Genomic DNA, 21,316 nt, shown 5'->3' on the forward strand with positions numbered 1-21,316 from the left:
ACACAGAAAATATCCCCTTCTTTTAATGCATAATGTATCTACAAATAATATGTGTATAAATGTGTGTGCGAAGTAAACAAATGTGGATGTGTTTTGTGTGTGTGTATATAGATACACACACATACGTTCTTTTATATCACATTTGACATTAGCAACACCATTGAAGCCTCGTGTCTCTCTTCTCTAATCTCACCCCTTGCCTCTCACCAAATGCTCCAGTTCCTGACAGCAACAACATACTATTCAATTGTTTTATCTCACTATATACACGTCACAATCTGGGTACGAAGCCAGATTTGTTTATTACATTTTGCTTTCAATTTTCAGAGATTTATTTTAAATTTTTAAATTTCATGTTATAATTATGTAAAATATATACCTGATTTAAAAAATCAACCTATGGGAGTTCTCGTTGTGGCTCAGTGGGCTAAGAACCCAACTAGTATCCTTGAGGATGTGGGTTGGATTCCTGGCCTTGCTCAGTGGGTTAAAGGATCTGGCATTGCCCTGAGCTGCAGTGTAGGTCACAGAGACGGTCCCGAGTTGCTGTGGCTGTGGTGTAGCCTAGCAGCTGAAGCTCCAATGTGACCCCTAGCCTGGGAACTTCCATATGCCCCAGATGTGGCCCTAAAAAGAAGAGAAAAAAAAATCAAACTATGAAGTAATGCTTAGCCAGAGAAGTCGAGCTGATAACCCTGCCCCCTCCAACCTAGTCATTCCTTTTCCTTACAGGTAACGCTATATGCACGCTATTTGTAGAATAGCTGTGCTTTGAAATTTACTGAGATTGTGAGTGTTCCATGTACATTTGAAAGAAGATATAATTTTTGTGATAATAGTTTGCAGTTTAGTATGTATTTGTATTATCTAGTTTTTGTTATATTTATAGCTTTTAAAATTTTTGCTATTTTTTTGTCCATTTTCTCTGTCTTGAGTTGGGAAAGGTATATTAAAATCTTCCCTTTATGTATTTCTCTCTATCGCTCATTGCATCTTCTGTAGAGTCCGCTTTGTGAAAGTTATTATTGGATATACAAATATTAATAACTGCTACCTTCAGCCTTTAGAATTATAAACCTGAAAGCAAGACACATATTATTCCCAATACACAGATAAAATGACTGACTCTCAGAAAGATTTGGTGGTTTATTCAATTCACAAAGCTACTAAATATTCTCTCTAATCTGAAGTGGAAAAATATTGTTTCTGCTGGAAAAATTATTTTTATTCAGCGCTAACTGAGCAAATCTTCCTCTGCTGATTCTCAGCTGTATAAGCAGAGAAATAATCAGTGAGCAGTGGTGTTTAATTACTCTCCAGATGGTTGTAAAAGTGCATTATGCTGATGTTACAAAAGTAAAAGCAAAGTAACACCAATGAAACAATTATGAAGGAAAAAAGTGAATACATATGGCTATAAAATTGTGACATATTGTTGACCTATACAGACAATAGCATATAAATAATGGGAGAAACACAGCGAAAGAAGAAATAACTATATACATAAGGAAGCCAGATATTTGTGTCTATCAGGGTGTGTAGCTCAAGATTTACACAGCAAGAGCTTTTACTCCCAGATGAAATATAAATAAATTGTGTGAGAAATAAATCCTAATCAAAAGTCCCTGGACCTTGATTGTTCTTATAGTAACTGCCATCCTAAGACTCCGTCACCCATTTACTATAGGGGTAAGATATTCCAATAGCAAATTTCTACTCCAACAATCATGAAACATCGAAATGGATTAAACACATTCACAGGCAAGCTTTTGATCCCATGCCTGGAAGAAAACATAAGGGAAAATCCTTGACACTGGTCTTGCCAATGTTTTTTTGAAACTGGTGTCAAAGACACAGGCAACAAAAGCAAAAATAAACAAGTAGGACTACATCAAACTGAAAATTTTCTGCACAGCAAAGTAAACAACCAGAAAAATAAAAGGGAAACCTACAAAAGAATGGGTGACAATATTTACAAACTGTATTTTATCTATCTATCTATCTACATATATGCGTGTGTATATGTGTGTGTGTGTGAGACTTATTTCACTAAGTGTTGTATTCTCTAGGTCCATCCATGTTGGTGCAAGTGACAGTATTTCATGCTTTTTATGGCTGAGTAATATTCCAGAGACAAACACTATATTATATCACTTGTATGTGGAATCTAAAAAGTAAATACAAATCAACTTATTTACAAAACAAAAACAGACTCACAGACCAGGAGAACAAACCATGGTTACCGAAAAGGCAAGGGAGGAGGAGGACCAATCAGGAGTATGAGATTATCCAATACAGACTACTATATGTTACTATATGTAGCAGATGAGAAATAAGGGTTTACCATATAGCACAATACCAAATATCTTGTAATAATCTAGAATACAATATAATCTGCAAAAAAAAACCCTGAATAACTCTGCTCTGTACCTGAAACTAGCACAATATTGTAAATCAACTATATGTCAATTAAAAAGCGAACTTAAACAATAAAGATAAAATTCCCTTACAATATAATGACAAATTGAAAACACATCACAACAAACAGATTGGAGTGAAGAAACAGCAACGGGACATGAATAAAGATACTTGGAAAGAGTAAATTAATCCCATTCTTCTGGATAGGTGTGAGCACATATGGAATCACAGTGAGATACTGTAAACCAGAATAAACAATAATTTTTTATTGAAAAAAGATGTAAAAATTATCAAGGAAAAAAGAAAAGAAAAATGCATCATGTATCTATAATGAAAAGAATGAAACTTGGATTCAATAGGAAAATTCCAATGGGAAATATGACTTGACTGATAAGTTTTAAAAATCTGAACAATAAATAAATAATTATATTAGTACCAGAATAAATGAAAAGAAATATGGATAGGGAAATCTCAGTAACACAGACAATAAATGACTACAATATTTTCCATTTAAAAAGAATATTGATGAAAAAGTAAAATATTAGTAATTTCAACCTCGAATGCTTCAGAAAAATAAGGATCTGTCCTTATTTGGCATATGGTTCAAAGACTTGTGCTTTACAGAAATTACTCAAACCTGTTATTTTCTAAGACCAGTTAACATTTTTAATAGGTGGCCATAACATCCTCAAATAAACAATAATTTATAAAACCAGTTAAAAGTGAGAAATAATGAGGAAGGATGCAAAAGTCCACTTTTCTATGGATATAAACTAAAGGATGGACAGATCTCTATCTGCATATATTTTGCACTCTTGGTTCAGCTCCCAAAAAGAGAGACTTGATTCCCTTTCAACTCATAACTTACAGAATTTTTCTTTGATTAGAGAAAGATCGGGAATTAGAGCATATTCACAGAATTCGATCTATGACTACGAAAATCAAACCAACCAAAAAACTACCAAAAATCCCACAGTATCTCATTGTCTAGCTAGCGATAATAGAGTGAGCTGCGCCCAATGAGAACCCTAGGGAATATCCTGTTTGCATAATCTCTCAGGACCCTCATCTTTTAATATCTACTCAGAGAAAGATTCAACTCAGTGTTGGTGCTTAAAAAGTATTTAATTTACCCAAGAATACAGCCAGAGATTGAAATGAAATCCAGGGGAAATTCCAGTTCATGTCCAACTGTTAGGAGAGGGGGCTGAGAATCACTAGGATCCAACACCAAACTCTGGTTCTGCAGCTTGGATCACTGATCTCACTTTGCTGGACCCGCGGGCAGGTCCCTCACCTGTAGTTCCCCATCTCTAGTACAAACTCATCCCTGGTCTCCAGGTAAGAAGGAGGAGGACGCTGAAGGAATCAAGTCTCTGCAGAACCAGACTTCTTGAGTCTATCCTGGAAGAAGGGCTGTGTCCTTATTTTTACAGTCCAGTCCACTTGGGAGAAGAGGTATTTCCTTTTCTGTCTTCTCTAGAATTCTCAGTCTTAGAAATCTTGCTACTGAGCTCCTACTGAGGGGGTCACAGAAACCAAAAGGCCCATTGTCTCTCAACCTAGCTACCCCTTTTCAACCACCAGAGTCTTTCCGTGCTCTGACCTTTTGTCCGTTACCATAAGGTTCTCGTGCTCTCGCTTTTCCCACATTTTCTGGGCTATACCCACTGGCCTCACAGGAACACATCTAGGACACCAGACAGAGCTTCTTGTAACTTGCCACTCGCCGTATGGGAGGTGGTCAGGGGCCAGGGCACAGGAGTGCTCATGTTTGGTGTGTGCCCTGCCCCAGAACCAGTGTTCAGGCTGCCGCCATGTTGCATGCGCCTTCTCAGGGGTAAGACCGAGAAAGAGAACAGAACGGCATGTTGAGGCTCTGTTCCTTTTTCCACGAGAAGAGGAACAACCAGTGATGCCCTCTCACTTCCACCAGTTGTCCAGGTGATCACAGCTTGGGTTACTCCTTCTGAGTGATCACTAGATCTCCTCGCTCCAAGGATATTACGAAGCTGGATCAGCATCAGCTGTGTCTTCCAAATTTCATTTAAGTAAGATTATCAGTGCTTAACAGTATTTTGGTGCAGAGAGGAATCTATTCTTTGCTGGATGCATTCAGTTGTTCACTTATTAACTTCGCCAATCACTGAACTTTTCCTGAAAACTTACTATATGCTGGGTGATGTAGTCATAGGGATTGAGATAGGATTTTTACACTAAAGAAACATAAGGCCTACTCTGGGAGACCAGTTAATTAACAAATCATGTATAAATGAATAAGAACTGTAAAAAGGCATATTATTATATACATATTCCAAAATTCATCAAATCATACATGTGAAATATGCACCCTTCATTACATGTAAATTTACAATGACGAAGCAATAAAAAAGTAGGTTTCTCAGAAATTATTGGGAAATGAGATCAGTAATGGATTATTTTGGCTATTGAGGCTGCAGAGTTGTCAACATTCTCTTGTACATTTTATATACATTATATCTAAAGGAAAGATATTTCTCATTTAGTTTGGCCAGTCCCTCACATTATTCCCTAACCCTTGCCCTTCTGCTCCCTCAAGGCCGATAGACTCCACTGTAGGTACTGGCCTGACTCGTTGTATTTCCATCTGCATAGATATTCATGAACTGAGATCTCACTGTAACCACATGGTCTTCAAATCAGGTCCTACTTGGCATCCCATGAGCCAGTGGTCAAGGCACAACCAATCAGAGCACATGTCCCATACTGCCAGCTAGAGGTAGGGTCTTGTGTGTGAGAATAAACCCTTGTATGTATGTCTGCAGTCTTTGACTTTCCTCTGCCTCAAGATGGTCCTGTCTGGTGGGCTGACTCTGCTCTGACATCTCCTTCATTCTGAAGGATGGTTCTAGGGCCAGTACATCAACATTTCCTGGGAATATAAGACTCCAGCCCTCACTCCCAGCCATTTGCCCTGCTACCTTCCCTAACTCATTCTAATTTCTTTTCTCAGGAGCTTGGATTCAGCCAGGTTATTCCTGATGTACAGCAATGTATAGATTTGCATGGTATTTCCTGCCTCGCCACAGAGCACTGGACCAGTGCATGACGTCCTACTGGCACACCTCTCCAACTGATGGGATGCTCTGATACAAGGGCAGCATGGACCTGTTATGCCAGACAAGACACCGCAACTCTGCAGGCAGCTGTCGTGGCTGCATGTGGTCTCCACAAGGGGCCCTCCCTGCTCCCATAGTGTGTGGTGCTGCCTAAGTTTGCCCAGGTCTCCACTGTCCTGGCTCCATGGTGATGAGGTCCCAACGTGCCTTAACCGGGAGCACTGCCATTGAGCCTTGATAAAAGGGCCAGGCTGTGGATTACAACATGATCTAAAATGGTCTTTTAAAATCCCCTTCCTACATGGAAGGACAATACGGAAACACAAAGGAAAAGTTGATTATTGGTTCTGCTCTTTGATGAAAGGAGAGAGAAAGTCTGCTGATTGAAAAATAAACTACAAAAAAGAAGAACCGGGACTCCCTACAAATAACAGAAAAGTTGATTATTGGTTCTGCTCTTTGATGAAAGAAGAGAGAAAGTCTGCTGACTGAAAAGTAAACTACAAAAAAAAAAAAAAAAAAAGAAGAAGAAGAACCAGGACTCCCTACCAACAACAAGACCCTTTATATTTTTTTTCAAATCCACATAATATGTTAGTGCTCTTTTCTACATAGCTTCAGTAGGAATATGGGGATAGAAATGTTAAAAATTTATTTATATTTAGAAATTTTAGAATTTTATTTATTTAACATTTACAAGAATTTTAAGAAGTCAAATGTATTTGTCCTTCCAATGTGGGCTTCCCTTTCAAGATGTGGTGCTCAGCCACAGTCAACTTTTCATTTCTCTATTGACGCTTATGTGTAGTCAGGAAGAACCATCAATGGGCACAGAAAACCAAACCTGTGTGACTGAATTCATCTTGGTGGGCCTGTCTTCAGGCCAGCGGACCCAGATCCCGCTGTTTATGGTATTTCTTGCCATCTACCTGCTGACCGTGCTTGGGAATCTGCTCATCATAGTGCTAATTCACACTGACTCTCGACTTCATACACCAATGTATTTCTTCCTTAAAAACCTGTCATTTACTGATCTCCTTTTCTCTACAACAATTGTCCCCCAGATGCTATTCCATTTGCTGGTAACAAGAAAGACGATTTCTATTGCTGGGTGCTCGATTCAGATGATTTTTTCCCTAGTGGCAGGGTGCACAGAAAGTTCCCTGCTGGCGGTGATGTCCTATGACCGCTATGTGGCCGTCTGCAAGCCCCTGCGCTACGCCACCGTCATGACCCAGAGAGTTTGTGTTCAACTGACCGTGGGATCTTGGGCCAGTGGGGCATTTGTATCTCTAGTAGATACGACATTTACTTTAAGTCTCTCATACCACGGCCAGAACATGATTAATCATTATTTTTGTGAACCTCCAGCGCTCTTGAAGTTGGCTTCAGAAGAAACATCCAAAGCTGAGACAGCCATCTTCGCAATGGGTGTGGTGATCCTCCTTGGTCCTCTCTCCCTCATCCTTTTCTCCTACTGGAACATTATCTCCACGGTGATTCAGATACACGCAGGGGAGAGGAAGCTCAAGGTCTTTTGTACGTGTGGTTCTCATCTCATCGTTGTTGTCCTCTTCTACGGCTCAACAGTATTTACCTATATGCGTCCAAATTCCACAAAGATGAACGAGGGGGATAAGGTGATCTCTGTGTTCTACTCAGTCGTAACGTCTATGATGAACCCATTCATTTACAGCCTAAGGAACAAGGATGTTAGGGAGTCGTTCAGGAAAGTACTTGGAAGATAGAGCCCGTTCAAGGCAGTGATCTCTATAGTGACATACAGTTGTCGGGATAAGGCATTCCAAAGGGTCCGGCATCCCTAACAGCTTTCTCTCTGGAGTGTCTCTAGGCCAAAGCACCAGTAAGGCTCATGCAGGTACCCTTGTACATCTAGGATGTCCTCAAGTTTGTCAGCTGCATCTTGCTCAGGATTACAGATGACTTGCCTCATAATAATGTTTTGCTATTACGTTAATTATATTTATATATTACATTATATAAATATTTTAAAATATTGAACAAGACCTTCATTTCCAGTATTATTGGTTCATTAATCCATGTTCTAAAATCCACAGCTGCTTGTCAGCCTCATTAAGGTAACATCATCTATAGTTTTCTACAGATCTTGGAGTCTTACCTGATGTCAAGATGCTAGATCTATAATTTCCAGTGACAAAATGTCAATGATTTTTCTACCCTAAAGCCCTGATCCTGGAACATTGTTTTTCGTTCTGCTTTCTTTTCTGTACCTTTTTTTTCCCCTATAGCATCCCAAAATACTGCTATACCAATTCAACTGCATATAGGGGAGCTATATAATGTGTGGGATCTCACATTCCAGCAAATATGCTGTATCATTCATGTATCACACATTGCTTCCCTCCAAGGACCATTGCTGGCTTGAGGGAACTAGAGTGGAGTCACGTCCTGCCTCTATCCGAACTCTCAGGTCAGAAGCCCCTGTGACACTGCAGCTGCTCCCCCCGGACATGGCCTCCCCTCTTCTGCAGGTTTGACTGCAGGACGCATTTCCTTTCTGGGAATGGCTGACATATGAGGAGCAATCTGAGAAGGTAGAGATTGCTCTGTGGGATGAACTGGTCCCTTTAGTCTTTTCTAACCACTGATAAAGCTCTTTAGCAGAGAAGAAGCACCACCAGTGGCACACCTGCAGTCTCTAACCCATGTTCAGCCTGTTACACTCCCCTCCCTTAGAAGAAAGCCCACTGTCATTGCTCGTCCCACCCTCAGCTGAAGATGGAACTGTATTAAGTGAAAACTGACCAACACTCATCAGTGTGTAGGAACACTGTCAGCTCCTGCTCCTGGCCTGTTTACAGGGTCTGCGAGCCATGAAAACATAGCTGGGGACCCTCACAGTCCTGCCCACGTCCCCTCATGGTTGTCCACTTCTCCCGGCAGAAGTCCCCGACCCAAGCATAGCCATGATCTATTCCTCCATTTGCCAGACTTCCATGTTCCTCCTGACGCCCACCCATCTGCTACGGAGCCGTTTGTAGGGATTCCGGTCACAGGAAGAAGAGCGCTGCCAACCACAGCCGAACTCCCTCCTGCAACGTGAGACGGGCAGGGAGCACTTCATCTTCTCCTGGGAGCAATTTCCACCTGGGAGTCTGCTCTCACGTCCTGACATTCCTCTCGTTAAAAAAAGGTTATTGGAATTTATATGACCTTCTCTTAAGCATCTGCAAGCAAAGTGACCATAGTGAAAGACAGCACAAGCCAGGGAGAGATGAGAAGCCCTGATGAAAGTCAAGCCTGCCACCCTGACGTCTGCGGCTCCGGCTCCATGTGCACGGCCTGCTTACGAGTACCCGACGCTGTCCGTTCTAGCTGATGATGTCCTCGCTGAACTGACTGCATGGTGTGTCGAATGAGTCTGCAGGGAGAATAACTCAATACTGGATCCACTGCGTGCATATGATGAGTATTGTTTTTGGATTCTGCGGGCCGGCATACCCTATACAAGGAAACAAAGGCCTGCTCTACAGACTCTTTGAGAAACTATGTTATAAACAACAGCAGCTACTCAGACACGCTGCTGTCTCAGGGCCATTCAAAAGCTCCCCCTCCCACTTCCTCTTTTTCTTGCCACTTAGTAAAGGGAAGTTGTATCCCCAAATTGGAATGATCACTGAAAAAGTGACCATGGATCACTCTGAGTTACATAAAACTCAAACAGGGCAAGAAAATATAGATTCTGACATATGTTTTTAAAGGAAAGCACCTGCCTCTGACTGGGTGCCAGACCATCAATGACGGTGCAGCCGAGGATAGATGAATAAGAGCACGAGAGAAGCTAACAAGCTCCTCATGCCACCACAATCTGACAGCTACCCATGTTTTCTAGAACAAACAGTTTTTCAGTTTTTAAAAGAAATAAATTTTCTTTCATTTATGCTACAGGTTGTATGAGTGTTACCTTTGTATTAAATCAACCCATTTAACCTTGATTTCAGTACCACAGTTTGAATTTAGGTATTCGATGAATATCTAATTCCTTACTAAAAATCTACTGAGAACGCTTAGGTGCTGAATATACAGCAATGAACAGTTTCAAATTCCTATCCCCACAGAATTTACATTTTAGAAAAGGGTGATGAAAATGAATAAACAAATAAATGAAATATGTAATATGTCTAATGGTCATAAATGGTATAAGAAAATAAAAGCAAGGAAAAGTAGGCTGCAATTTTAAGCAGGTGGTCGGGAAAGACCTTTCTGAGAAGATGACATTTCAGTTGAAGGGCGTCTTACATCTTACAGAAATTAAATTTGTGCTATGACCCGAAGGTTGAGAAGAAAGAACCAACCAAGGAGAGACTTGGTGGATAGGGTCTGGGCGGAGAACACACAGTCTCAGTGGCTTGGATAGGAGGGAGGTTTTCTGAGATCAGGACAGAGAAAGATCCGAGTGTGTGAGGGTTGATGAACGACGGGGATAATGGACGTGAATGAGGGCGCAGAAGCTGGCAGGGGACGGGTCGGTGGGGAGTTTGTATTGGCTTCCTAGGGCTGCCATATTGCCACAAACTTTGTGGCTTGAATCAAAAGAAATTCGAAGCTCTGGAGGCCAGGAGTCTGAAACCAAGGCACCTGCAGATGATGCCCTCTCCGAAGGCTCCAGGGGAGGACACTTCCTTGTCTCTTCTAGCTTTCGTGTTCTGGGTGTCCCTTGGCTTCTGGAACAGTAACCCCGACCTCTGCCTGTCTTCACAGAGGCTTTGTCCCCTGGTCTCTCTGTCTCCCATCTTCCTGGACATCCCTTATGGGGTCTCAGGTCCACTTACTCATGACGATTGTATCTTGAGATTTCCTTAACTACATCTGCAAAGACCTTTATTACAAATAAATTCGTCAATAGTTGGATGTCTTTTTGGGGTGACACAATTCACCTCATTACAGCCTTGGAAGTCCTGAAAAGGCGACTGATCTTATTTTATGTTCAACAGAAAATCATCCTGATATACTTTTAAAAGGTCTCCTTGCGCATTATATGGACAATGGATTAAAGAGGACGAGCATGGAAGCACAAATAGTAATCAGTAAGATCGAGCCCTCGTGGTAGCCGGGGAGAGACGATAATCTTAGCGGAGCGTTGCAGCAATGGAGAGGCAGAAAAGATGGTAGGACATGTGGGTAGATAGGATGTAGAAGTGGGAGAAGAGAGGAATGAAATTTCCCTGCTAAGTCTCTGACCTGAGAAGTTCTGTGGATGACGAAGAAGACTCAAAGAGCGGGACATTTGGTAGGAAAATTAAGGATTCTCTTTGGTCTTGTTTACATGCCATGTACTTTATGCCAAGCTCTTAGAACATCCTTCTGTATCTGAATAGCTACAATAGATCCTTCATTTAAATAGCCATGACATCTTAAACTGCATTATGTACCTCCAGTTATTTTTTCCCAGTAGCTAAAGATAATTAGCCCATTCTGCATACAACTGCAGACAAGGGCCTGAAAGCCCCAGGCAGTTCTTAACTTGGGAGTCATCATCAGGAGGACGCAGAATATACTTAGGTCAGCTCCTTTTAATTACCATCCTTACTGAAAACGCTATTTTAAAAATTCTGACAGAGAACTTGGAGACCCCAGACGTCCTCAGACTGATTTGAGAACAGTAGTGAAGAACATGACATCATTTAAGATTCAGGTATTCCTTGGCAATTACAACAAAAAATGCCCCAGGGTATCTCTCATCGTAGAAAGATTAAAAAAAAAAAAAAAAAAAAAAAAGGTTAACAGCCAGGGTGCTCAAGGGAATGCCCTATTTTCAACAGCTCTTAGGACCTCAGGTTTAAAGCCCTCCTTCCGGGAAAATCTTTCAGACTGTTTCCTTGGTGAATTAGAGATTTTAATGAAATGGTGCTCCTCAGTTTGGGACAGAATACGACTCATAGCCCAAGTGATGTCTCAACCTTCAGAATACTTGATAAACTACATGGAAGTTGTCTATCAGCATACGGATTAGCGACTGTGGAAACCACACCTTCTTTCATTAACTTATCTCTTCATCACTGACCCCACAGTCCTATGTTTGTCTGTACCAGTCCTCCAGGTGAGAGTGGGTTGGACAATTATGGGAAATTAATTATTTTAGGAAGTCTGAAATCTTGTTTCTGTTCTTTGGGGGTGGGCTTTACCTTTCACTCTCCTGCCCCCTCCCTCTTTTCTACCTGAATTCCAGAGAGAATCTGTGCTCTTTTTTTGCTATTTCTCCTAAGCAATAGCCTCATGAATCCTGTTCTGCAATCCCTGGGGAGGTTAGTTATTGACCAGGGAGAGATACTAGAGGAAGTGCAAAGGTTGTGGACACCCACTGCCTCTCCTTCTGCACCAAACTCTAATCGGCCAGATTCTCCTCTGCCCTTCGATGTCTCCATGCTCTCCTTTCCTTGGGTGTGGACACTGGCAGTAGGCAGGACCAGGATGGAACCTGAACCTCCTGCCCTGGGGGACACAGAGAGCATCTTGTTCTGTTCAGATGTCCCCAGATGGCCACACAAGGGTGTGTGCTAGCATATACAGATCCTGGTATCCTTCCCTTTCTCACACTGAACTCACCCTTCTTCATTTGGATGTGGCTGACAGTAAGTTCTTTCACCCTTTAACTCAGTGGTCAGTCCTGGGATCTTCTAAGCCAAGATCTTCCCAACCCCAAGTCAGAGTTTGGCATCTCAACAGCAACATAGCCCCCCTCTCATTTGCATTTTCTCTAAAGAGAGTGGACGTGTTGGTGTGCTACTGTGTTGGTGTGGAGTAGGGTTGTGAGTCCATTTATTCCCTCATTCAACTCCCCTTTACATTGGTATGCAGATAAGTAAGATAGGTTTTACGACCTTCAGGAAACAACTCAGTCAGGAAGACAGAATTTATCAAATACTTAAGGTACGATGTAGCAATTCCTGGAAAGAACTGTGTACAAATATTTTTCTGGACATTGTGAAGATAATGGTCAACCTTGCTATACCTTATATTCTGAGCAAAAACTTAAAGAAAGCAATTACATTAAAGTCGGCTCGAACTAATTAGTGGGTGATTAAAATTAGAGGGACCAGAATGTTCCTGTAAAGGAATGTGAAGTTTAGGGGAACTGCAGATTATTATTATTACTATTATTTGTCTGCAGCCTAGGATAATACGTTAGGGAAAGGTGAAAATCTATGATGTGTATGTTGGCAGAAGACAGACCACTCAAAGAATTTGGAAAGAATTACAAGAATGCTATGAAGCTGAGATGACAATTTGTAATTCTGTAGTAGTACCATTTGCATTTGTGTGTGTGTGTTTGTGTGTGAAGGATTTGTTTTCTCATGTGGGATGTAGACAACTGGAAGAAATCAGAAGTAACAGCTTGGGGCTGGGATTAAGAGAACATGACTGAGACGTATGAGAATACAAGAAAAGAAAGCAGTAAGACACAGTGTCCTAAATAACAGAAAAGAGAGATTTTAAGAAATATTTATAGTTAATTACGCCAAATTCCTTAGATACTGAAGGTGACGTGGGATGAGAAAAAGCCATTGCTTGGATAAGTGTCTTTGGTTTCAATAGTCATGAAAAAAAAGAGATTAAAAGGATTTGAAGAGGCAATGGTGTGATAAAAAGCAGAGGGAATAAGTATTGAACATGTACTTGACAAAATTAGTAACGAAAGGTAGATAATAGGTAACAAAGAATGGTGTGGCCAAGGAAGGTTGTGATGCTTGTCTCTCCCCCCCAGGGAAAAAATTGCTTTCTAAAAATTATGATAACAAATAAATTATACAAACTTTACTAACCATTTTTAAGTGTACCGTTCAGCAGTGTTCACTACATTTACTGTGGTGTAGCAGACCTGCAGAGGTTTTTCATCTTGCAAAACTAAGACTCTTTTTTATCTACCGAACAGTCCCCATTTCTCCCTCCCCCAGCCCTGGCAAGCACTGTTCTACTTTGTTTCTATGAGTGTGACTGACTCACATAACTCTTCTAAGCGGAATCAGAGAGCTTTCATCCTTTTGTGACTGGCTCCTTTCATTTGGCACAATGTCCTCAAGATTCATCCATGTTACTGTCTGTAACAGGACTTCCTTCTTTTTTAAAGCTGAGTAATTTTCCATTGTGTGTATAGGCTGCATTTGTGTATATCCATTCATCCATTGATGGATGCTTTCACTTCTTGACTACTGTGAATTCTGCATTTTTCTCTAAAGTCAACGATACTGAGAATGTTTGATAATGGAACTAAAGAGATGACAGCAAAGTTAAAAAAAAAAAAACAGAGAAAAAAATACTATTAATTTCAAAAAGTACAAGTAGTGTCCGTGTCAAGGTACAGCAAAATGCAAGTCTGCTGGGTTCCACACCTGTTCTGCTCTCCCAGGCTAACTGCTGTTTCGACATTATTAGGTTTGGAATAAAAGGTGGTTGTGGTTAGGAGCATGGAGCTTGGATCCAGGGATCTGGATTCCAATCCCAATGATTGAACCATGGAAAATTTACTTGATTCTCTTAAGGCTCGGTGTCATTATTTAGTAAAAGGGACAGATGATTTTACCAAAAAGTAAGATCATTCTAAAGACTGAGATAATGACTATAAAGAGTTTAACGCAGGGCCTCTCAATGAATAGCATCTTAAAGAAAGAATATTTATAACATTCCAAAATATAAAATCAGAGATTAGGAAGAGGCAATAGATGAGAGTGAAGAGGTGAGCAGGCACCAGATTACAAAGGATCAAGTGAAAGATTATTGCTTCTTTTCTGATTTCTGACTATAAAACAATTTGTTTTGCTATAGAGTTTTGGAGACTATATAAAGATCACATGAAGATGGAAAAATTACTTATAATCCCATCACTCAGTAAAACACATGCACATATACACCTTGGCCGGATAATTTTTAAATGAGAGTTATAGTGTAAAATAATTTCATAATCCACTTTTCATTTTAAATATTTTGCAAACATTTTTGATGTTATAAAATAATTTTACTTTCTTTTCCCAGTATTCCGTCATTTGAATGTTCTATAATTATTTTAAAATATTTTTTTAAGATTTATACTTATATTTAATATTGTAATAAAATCCTCACAGATTCACTTTATCCATATTTGTTTTTAACAAAATATTATTATATTTATTTATAAGAAAACTGTAAGTCTGAATTTACTTTATCAAAGTATACTGATCATTTTAAGGAATTTTCTATATATTGGCAATTATCCCTCATGCAAGTTTTAATAATTTACATTTTCAACAAACAAGAATCTCATTATCATTGACTATACATTTTTAAAAAATCATGCCAATCTTATGATCAAAAAAGGGATCTAATTTTAATTTGCCTTTGTATTGAGATCAAAATTTACTTATTATGACTGAATTTATAGCTTTTCTCCTATAATATTTATAATTTATTTTCTTATTAATTTATATTAGACTTTCTATACTAAAGACACTAATCTTTGATCTCCTACATATGTTATAGTTATTTTTCCATGTTGTTGTTTACAGTCAAATTTTATTTTGTGAATATATAGAGTTTTATCCCAGCTTTACTGAGGTATAAATGACAAGAAAAAATTGCATATACACATTTTCTTGTCTTTTTTTTTTTTTTTATGGCTGCATCCCCGGCACATGGAAGTTCCCTGGCTAGGGGTCAAATCAGAGCTGTAGCCGCCAGCCTTGCCACAGCCACAGCAATGCCAGATCCGAGCCAAGTCTGCGACCTACACCACAGCCCATGGCAACGCTGGATCTTTAACCCACTGAGCAAGGCCAGGGATCAAATTAGCATCCACACTGATACTAGTCAGATTCGTTTCCACTGAGCCACGATGGGAACTCCAAAAGTGGATGTATTTAAGGCATATAATGTGATGCTTTGGTGTGTGTATATATATACATACATACATATACATATATATACATATTATATATACATATTATATATATATATATACACATTGTGAAATGATTACTGCAATCAAGCTAATTAATATCATCTATGGCCTCATGGTTACCTCTTGGAGGGGTGGGAAGGGAGCTGCAGAAAAGTCAGGATCTACGCTAAGCAAATAACAAGCACACAATACTGTGTTCCTAATTACAGTCCCCAAGCCATACATTCGAATTTATTCATTCCAATTGAAACTTTTATCCTTTTTATAAACATTTTCCCTACACAGCAGTCCCTGGTAACCACCACTCTACTCTCTACTTCTGTAAGTTCAACTTTTTTAGCTTCCACATATGCGAGATGATGCAACATGTGTCTTTCTTGTCTGGTTTATCTCACATAACATAATGTCTATCAGCTTCATGTATGCTGTCAAAAATGGAAAGACCTTCTTTCTCTTTAAGGCTGAATAACATTCCATTACTTTGTATACATGCCTGTAATTTTGTGATTGTGTATATTATATAAATATCTATGAGATATATATTAGTATAAATATACACAGAGACAGTTTCTTTAGCCATCCATCCATCAGCCCTTAGGTTGTTTCCATTATCTTGGCTACTGAATAACGCTGCGATGACATGGGAACACAGATATCTCTTCGAGACACAGATTTCATTTCCTTTGAATATACAGGCAGAAGTGGGATTGCTAGATCATATGGCAGTTTTATCTTTCATTTGTTGGGGCAATTCCATACTGTTTTTCTAATGGCTGTACCAATTACATTCCCACCCATAGTGTACAAGCGCTCCCTTTTCTCCACATTCTCAGCGCTGGTTGTCTCGTCTTTTTGATAGTAGAGCTCTTATAATAATAAGTGTAACATTATCAGAAAAAGTGGATCTCTTATGAGTGTAATAAGTATGACATCTCTTGTACTATGTGTAACATCATCTTGGGCTTGATTTACTTTCCCCTGATGATTAGTGATGATGAGCAGCTTTTCATATATCTGTTAGCCATTTGTATATTGTCTTTTGAGAAATGTCAATTTAGTTATTTTGCACATTTAAAATCGGGCTACACAATTTCTTGCTATTGTGTTTGCGTGAATGTGTAGATTTAGAGGTTTTTTGTTTGTTTGTTTGTTTGTTTGTTTGCCTTTTCTAGGGCCGCTCCTGCGGCATATGGAGGTTCCCAGGCTAGGGGTCGAATCGCAGCTGTAGCTGATGGCCTTCACCACAGCCACGTGGGATCCGGGCCGTGTCTGCAACCTACACCACAGCTCACGGCAACACCAGATCCCTAACCCACTAAGCGAGGCCAGGGATTGAACCCAAAACCTCATGGTTCCTAGTCGGATTCGTTAACCACTGAGCCACGACGGGACCTCCCGAGAGTATTTTTGAAGTCAAATATATCAGTGTTTTTTTAAATAGTTTCGCTTTAGTTGTAATACCCAGAAAAGTGTTCTACCACATGAGATTAATGAATAAGCACCTATTTTTAAATGTTTAAGGTTATTTATATATGTGTGTCTGTATATAATGCACAGATGTGCTTCCTTAGTTCCGCTAGAATGTTTCCTATATAACGAATAAAGTGGACAAATTTCATTTATTTGTCAACAATTTCTAGGCATACCTCAAAGATATTTTATGCTCAGTTTCAGACTACCACAATAAGGTGAATATTGCACTCAAGTGAGCCGCAGGAATTTTTTGGTTTCTTGGAGCATATAAAAGTTATGTTTATAATATACCGTAGTCTATAAAGTACACAACAGCATTATGTCTAAAAAATGTACGTACCTTAATTAAAAAATACTTCATTTCTAAAAGTGCTAAACATTATCCGAGGTTCCATGAACTGTAATTTTTTTGCTGGTGGAGGGTTCGGGGAAGATGGTGCCAAAAGACTTTCTCTACTCAAGGTTGCCACACACTTTCAATTTGTAAAAAATGCAGTATCTTCAAAGCACAATAAAGTGAGATAAAACAAGGTATACCTGTAGGCTACTATCCTAGCATGATTTGAATAATATGGGATTTTCCAGGTTATTGGAAGCATTTAAACAGTTCTTTCTGCTTTTTTTTTCTAGGGCCACATCCATGGCATATGGAAGTTTCCAGGCTAGGGGTGAAATCAGAGCTACAGCTGCTGGCCTATGCCACAGTCACAGCTATGGCAGATCCAGGCTACGTCTGTGACCTACACCACAGCTCAGGGCAACGCCGGATCGTTAACCCACTGAGCAAGGGCATGGACCGAACCCGCAACCTCACGGTTCCTAGTCGGATTCGTTAACCACTGCGCCACGACGGGAACTCCAATTTAAACAATTCTTAAGCAGGCTTTGCTGGTTCTAATTTCTATTCTGATCCAGTGATTCATCTTTCGGTTTTGGCACTATTCTAATACTATTTTCAATGTTACATTTGTATCGTCTGTACTGTATTATCCTTATAATTCTTCCATGTTTTTATTTTAAATATTCATTTATTTTAAATAATTTAAATTTTATTTTTTACTTAGAAATTGCAGGGTCAATTGTGCAAGTCAAACAAATACAGATGACATAAAAATGAGAGTGCACCCTCAGCCACTTGCTCTGCTCCCACGAGGGTCCTATTTCCTGGGGGTAATCACCATTAGCAGATTATTTTCTATGCATCTACAAATCATATACACAAATCTTTCTGCTATGGCACAATAGATTTCCTAAGAATTCTTAAATAGAGTTATTTTCACTTTTGTAAATTTGAAATTTGGGGAAAAGCTAGGCTCTCATTTCAGACTTATATGACAATAATTTCCCTTGTAGACTTTTAATATTAAATGAGTTTTGTAAATATTTAAAGTATATTTTGTTACAATCAAACACTAATAAATTAAATGATAAATGGATCAAAATTGATTAATAATTTGAATCTTATTGTCAGATAGTTGACATTTTATTTACTACTCTCTTTACTTTTATATGTTTGAACATTTCCATGATAAGAGCTTCAAGAAAAGAGAGAATGACATGAATAATTCAAACCAATGCTTGTCTTTGCCCTTCATTCCAAACACTTAGAGGCCTTTCGTCATCCCTTTACCAGATGTGGCCTTGACATTGAATTGTTAGCATCACTGCTCCAGTCCCAAAGGATGAACAAAGGGCAAAAGTGTGCAAAGGGGAAAAATTGTGAGAATAAGCATCTTCTTCAATCAAACGCAGCAGCAGCCATGTGTTACTACGCTCTGTCCTTCACAACTGTTTTCCTAGTCTTTTTTCTTTTGTCTTTTTAGGGCCACACCTGGGGCATATGGAGGTTCCCAGACTAGGGTCTAATCGGAGCTGTAGCCGCCTGCCTACCCCACAGTCACAGCAACACGGATCCAAGCTGGTCTGCGACCTACACCACAGCTCACGGCAACGCCGGATTCCTAACCCACTGAGTGAGACCAGGGATCGAACCCATGTCCTCATTGATACTACCTGGGTTCGCTGAGCCACGACGGGAACTCCTGTTTTCCTAATCTTGCTTCTAGGTCACAAACCCATTACATAATAAGATATTATATGATATCATGAGCCACCCTGCTTACTGTCCTAATTTCTTTAAACAGTTTATTAGTTTACTTTATTTAATCTTTCTGTAAAAACGCTAAAAGATATGCACTATTAACGTCACCATTTCACAGATGAGAAAAGCTAGGCTCAAAAAAGCGAAGTAATTTGCCGTTGGTCACACATCAACTAGAAAAGCCAGGCTTCAAACTCTGCCGTTTACCTCCAGAGCCCCAAGCTGCCAGTAAGTGAGCCATGCTGGGTCCTGGCAGACAGCAGTCCATGAGCAGCTGACGCTCACTGCAAGAAAGATGCCCATGGAAACACACACGTACCCAAACACACATACCCATTTACTCCATTTAAAAGATTGCAACGACCTATCACACAGAAAGCCAGATGGCTTGCCTTACATTTAATGACCCATCATAGTCTTTTTGCTATAGCACCTAACTTGGATGCTGTATCTTTTTATATAGGCAAGGTAGGGTATCTCATGTGTTGTTTTAATGTGCATGTTCTTATTTTATATTTATTATTGTTTTACTTATTTTTCTGAATGGGGTATTTAAATCATTTATTCATTTTTCTAATGTATTATGTACATTTTATTATTGATTTTAAGGCTACTTTATACACTAGGAATAATTTAAATTCTGTTAAAATATTTGCAAATATTTTCTCAGATTTATCTAATTTATTTTTTTTTCAACTTTTTTTTTTTTGTCTTTTTGCCATTTCTTGGGCTGCTTCCGCGGCACATGGAGGTTCCCAGGCTAGGGGTCCATTCGGAGCTGTAGCCACCAGCCTACACCAGAGCCACAGCAACTCGGGATCCGAGCCGCGTCTGCAACCTACACCACAGCTCACGGCAACGCCGGATCCTTAACCCACCGAGCAAGGGCAGGGACCGAACCCGCAACCTCATGGTTCCTAGTTGGATTCGTTAACCACTGCGCCACGACGGGAACTCCTGTTTTGTTTTTTTTTTTATTTTGTTTATAGAGTGACATCCACTACAGGGAAACCTGATTTTTTTTTAACTTTTTTTTTTGTCTTTTTTAATTACTCAATGAATTTATTACATTTATAGTTGTACAATGATCATCACAATCCAATTTTATAGGATTTCCATTCCACAACCCCAGTGCATCTCCCCATCCCCCCGAACTGTCTCCTTTGGAAACCATAAGTTTTTCAAAGTCTGTGAGTCAGTCTCTGTTCTGCAAAGAAGTTCATTGTGTCCTTTTTCCAGAGTCCACATGTAAGTGATAGCATTTGATTTTGGTGTCTCATTGTCTGACTGACTTCACTTAGCATGATAATTTCCAGCTCCATCCATGTTGCTAAAAAATGCTGGTATTTCATTCCTTTTAATGGCTGAGTAATATTCCATTGTGTATATGTACCACATCTTCTTGATCTACTCTGTCGATGGACATTTAGGTTGTTTCCATGTCTTGGCTATTGAAAATAGTGCTGCAATGAACACTGGAGCACATGTGTCTTTTTGAGCCATGGTTTTCTCTGGATAGATGGCCAGGAGTGGGACTGCTGGATCAAATGGTAGTTCTATGTTTAGTTTTCTGAGGCATCTCCATACTGTTTTCCACAGTGGTTGCACCAATTTACATTCCCACCAACAGTGTACTGGGGTTCCTTTTTCTCCACACCCTCTCCAGCACTTATTGTTGGTAGACTTTTTGATGATGGCCATTCTGGCTGGTGTAAGGTGGTACCTCACAATGGTTTTGATTTGGAAGCCTGATATTTTTAAATTGCCAGGTTTGTTAGTGTTTTTCTTTAAGATTTCTTTCTTTTTGTGTGTATATTCCTGTTTAAAAAACTTTAACCACCCAGAGATTGGATGGATGAATAGATAGACAGACTACATAATTTCATAGAAAAAATTTAAATGTTCTAGAAATTAGATTATTAATGCATTTGGAATTAATTATTGCTTATATTTACATTATATGCATGTACAAATATGCTTATACACATGTATACATAACATTCTAAAGTGAATATGCAATTGCTCCATATCTTTTGTTAAGTGATACACTTAATATGCCACCTTTGTCATATATTAAATTTTCATATATATTAGGATATGCTTCAGTTCTAGAATATATTTATTGGTCAAATGTTTTATGCTTGCTCAGTACACACTTATCAATGAGGGAGGAAAATTTTACTATATATATTTTTTCTAATTTATTTTTTTTCCACTGTACAGCATGGGGACCAAGTTACACTTACATGTGCACATTTTTTTTTCCACCTTTTGTTCTGTTGCGATATAAGTATCTAGACATAGTTCTCAATG

General features: G+C 39.3%; 1 protein-coding gene across 1 annotated transcript; it reads left to right on the forward strand.

The window, feature by feature from the left end:
- LOC100511945 (olfactory receptor 2D3-like) lies at positions 2,107–11,255 on the forward strand. Its single transcript, XM_021062313.1, has one exon. It carries the CDS (start codon positions 6,233–6,235, stop codon positions 7,262–7,264), a length of 1,032 nt encoding a protein of 343 aa, XP_020917972.1. The 5' UTR covers positions 2,107–6,232; the 3' UTR covers positions 7,265–11,255.

Source organism: Sus scrofa, chromosome 9 (assembly GCF_000003025.6).
Source record: "Sus scrofa isolate TJ Tabasco breed Duroc chromosome 9, Sscrofa11.1, whole genome shotgun sequence".
Lineage (NCBI taxonomy): Eukaryota > Metazoa > Chordata > Mammalia > Artiodactyla > Suidae > Sus > Sus scrofa.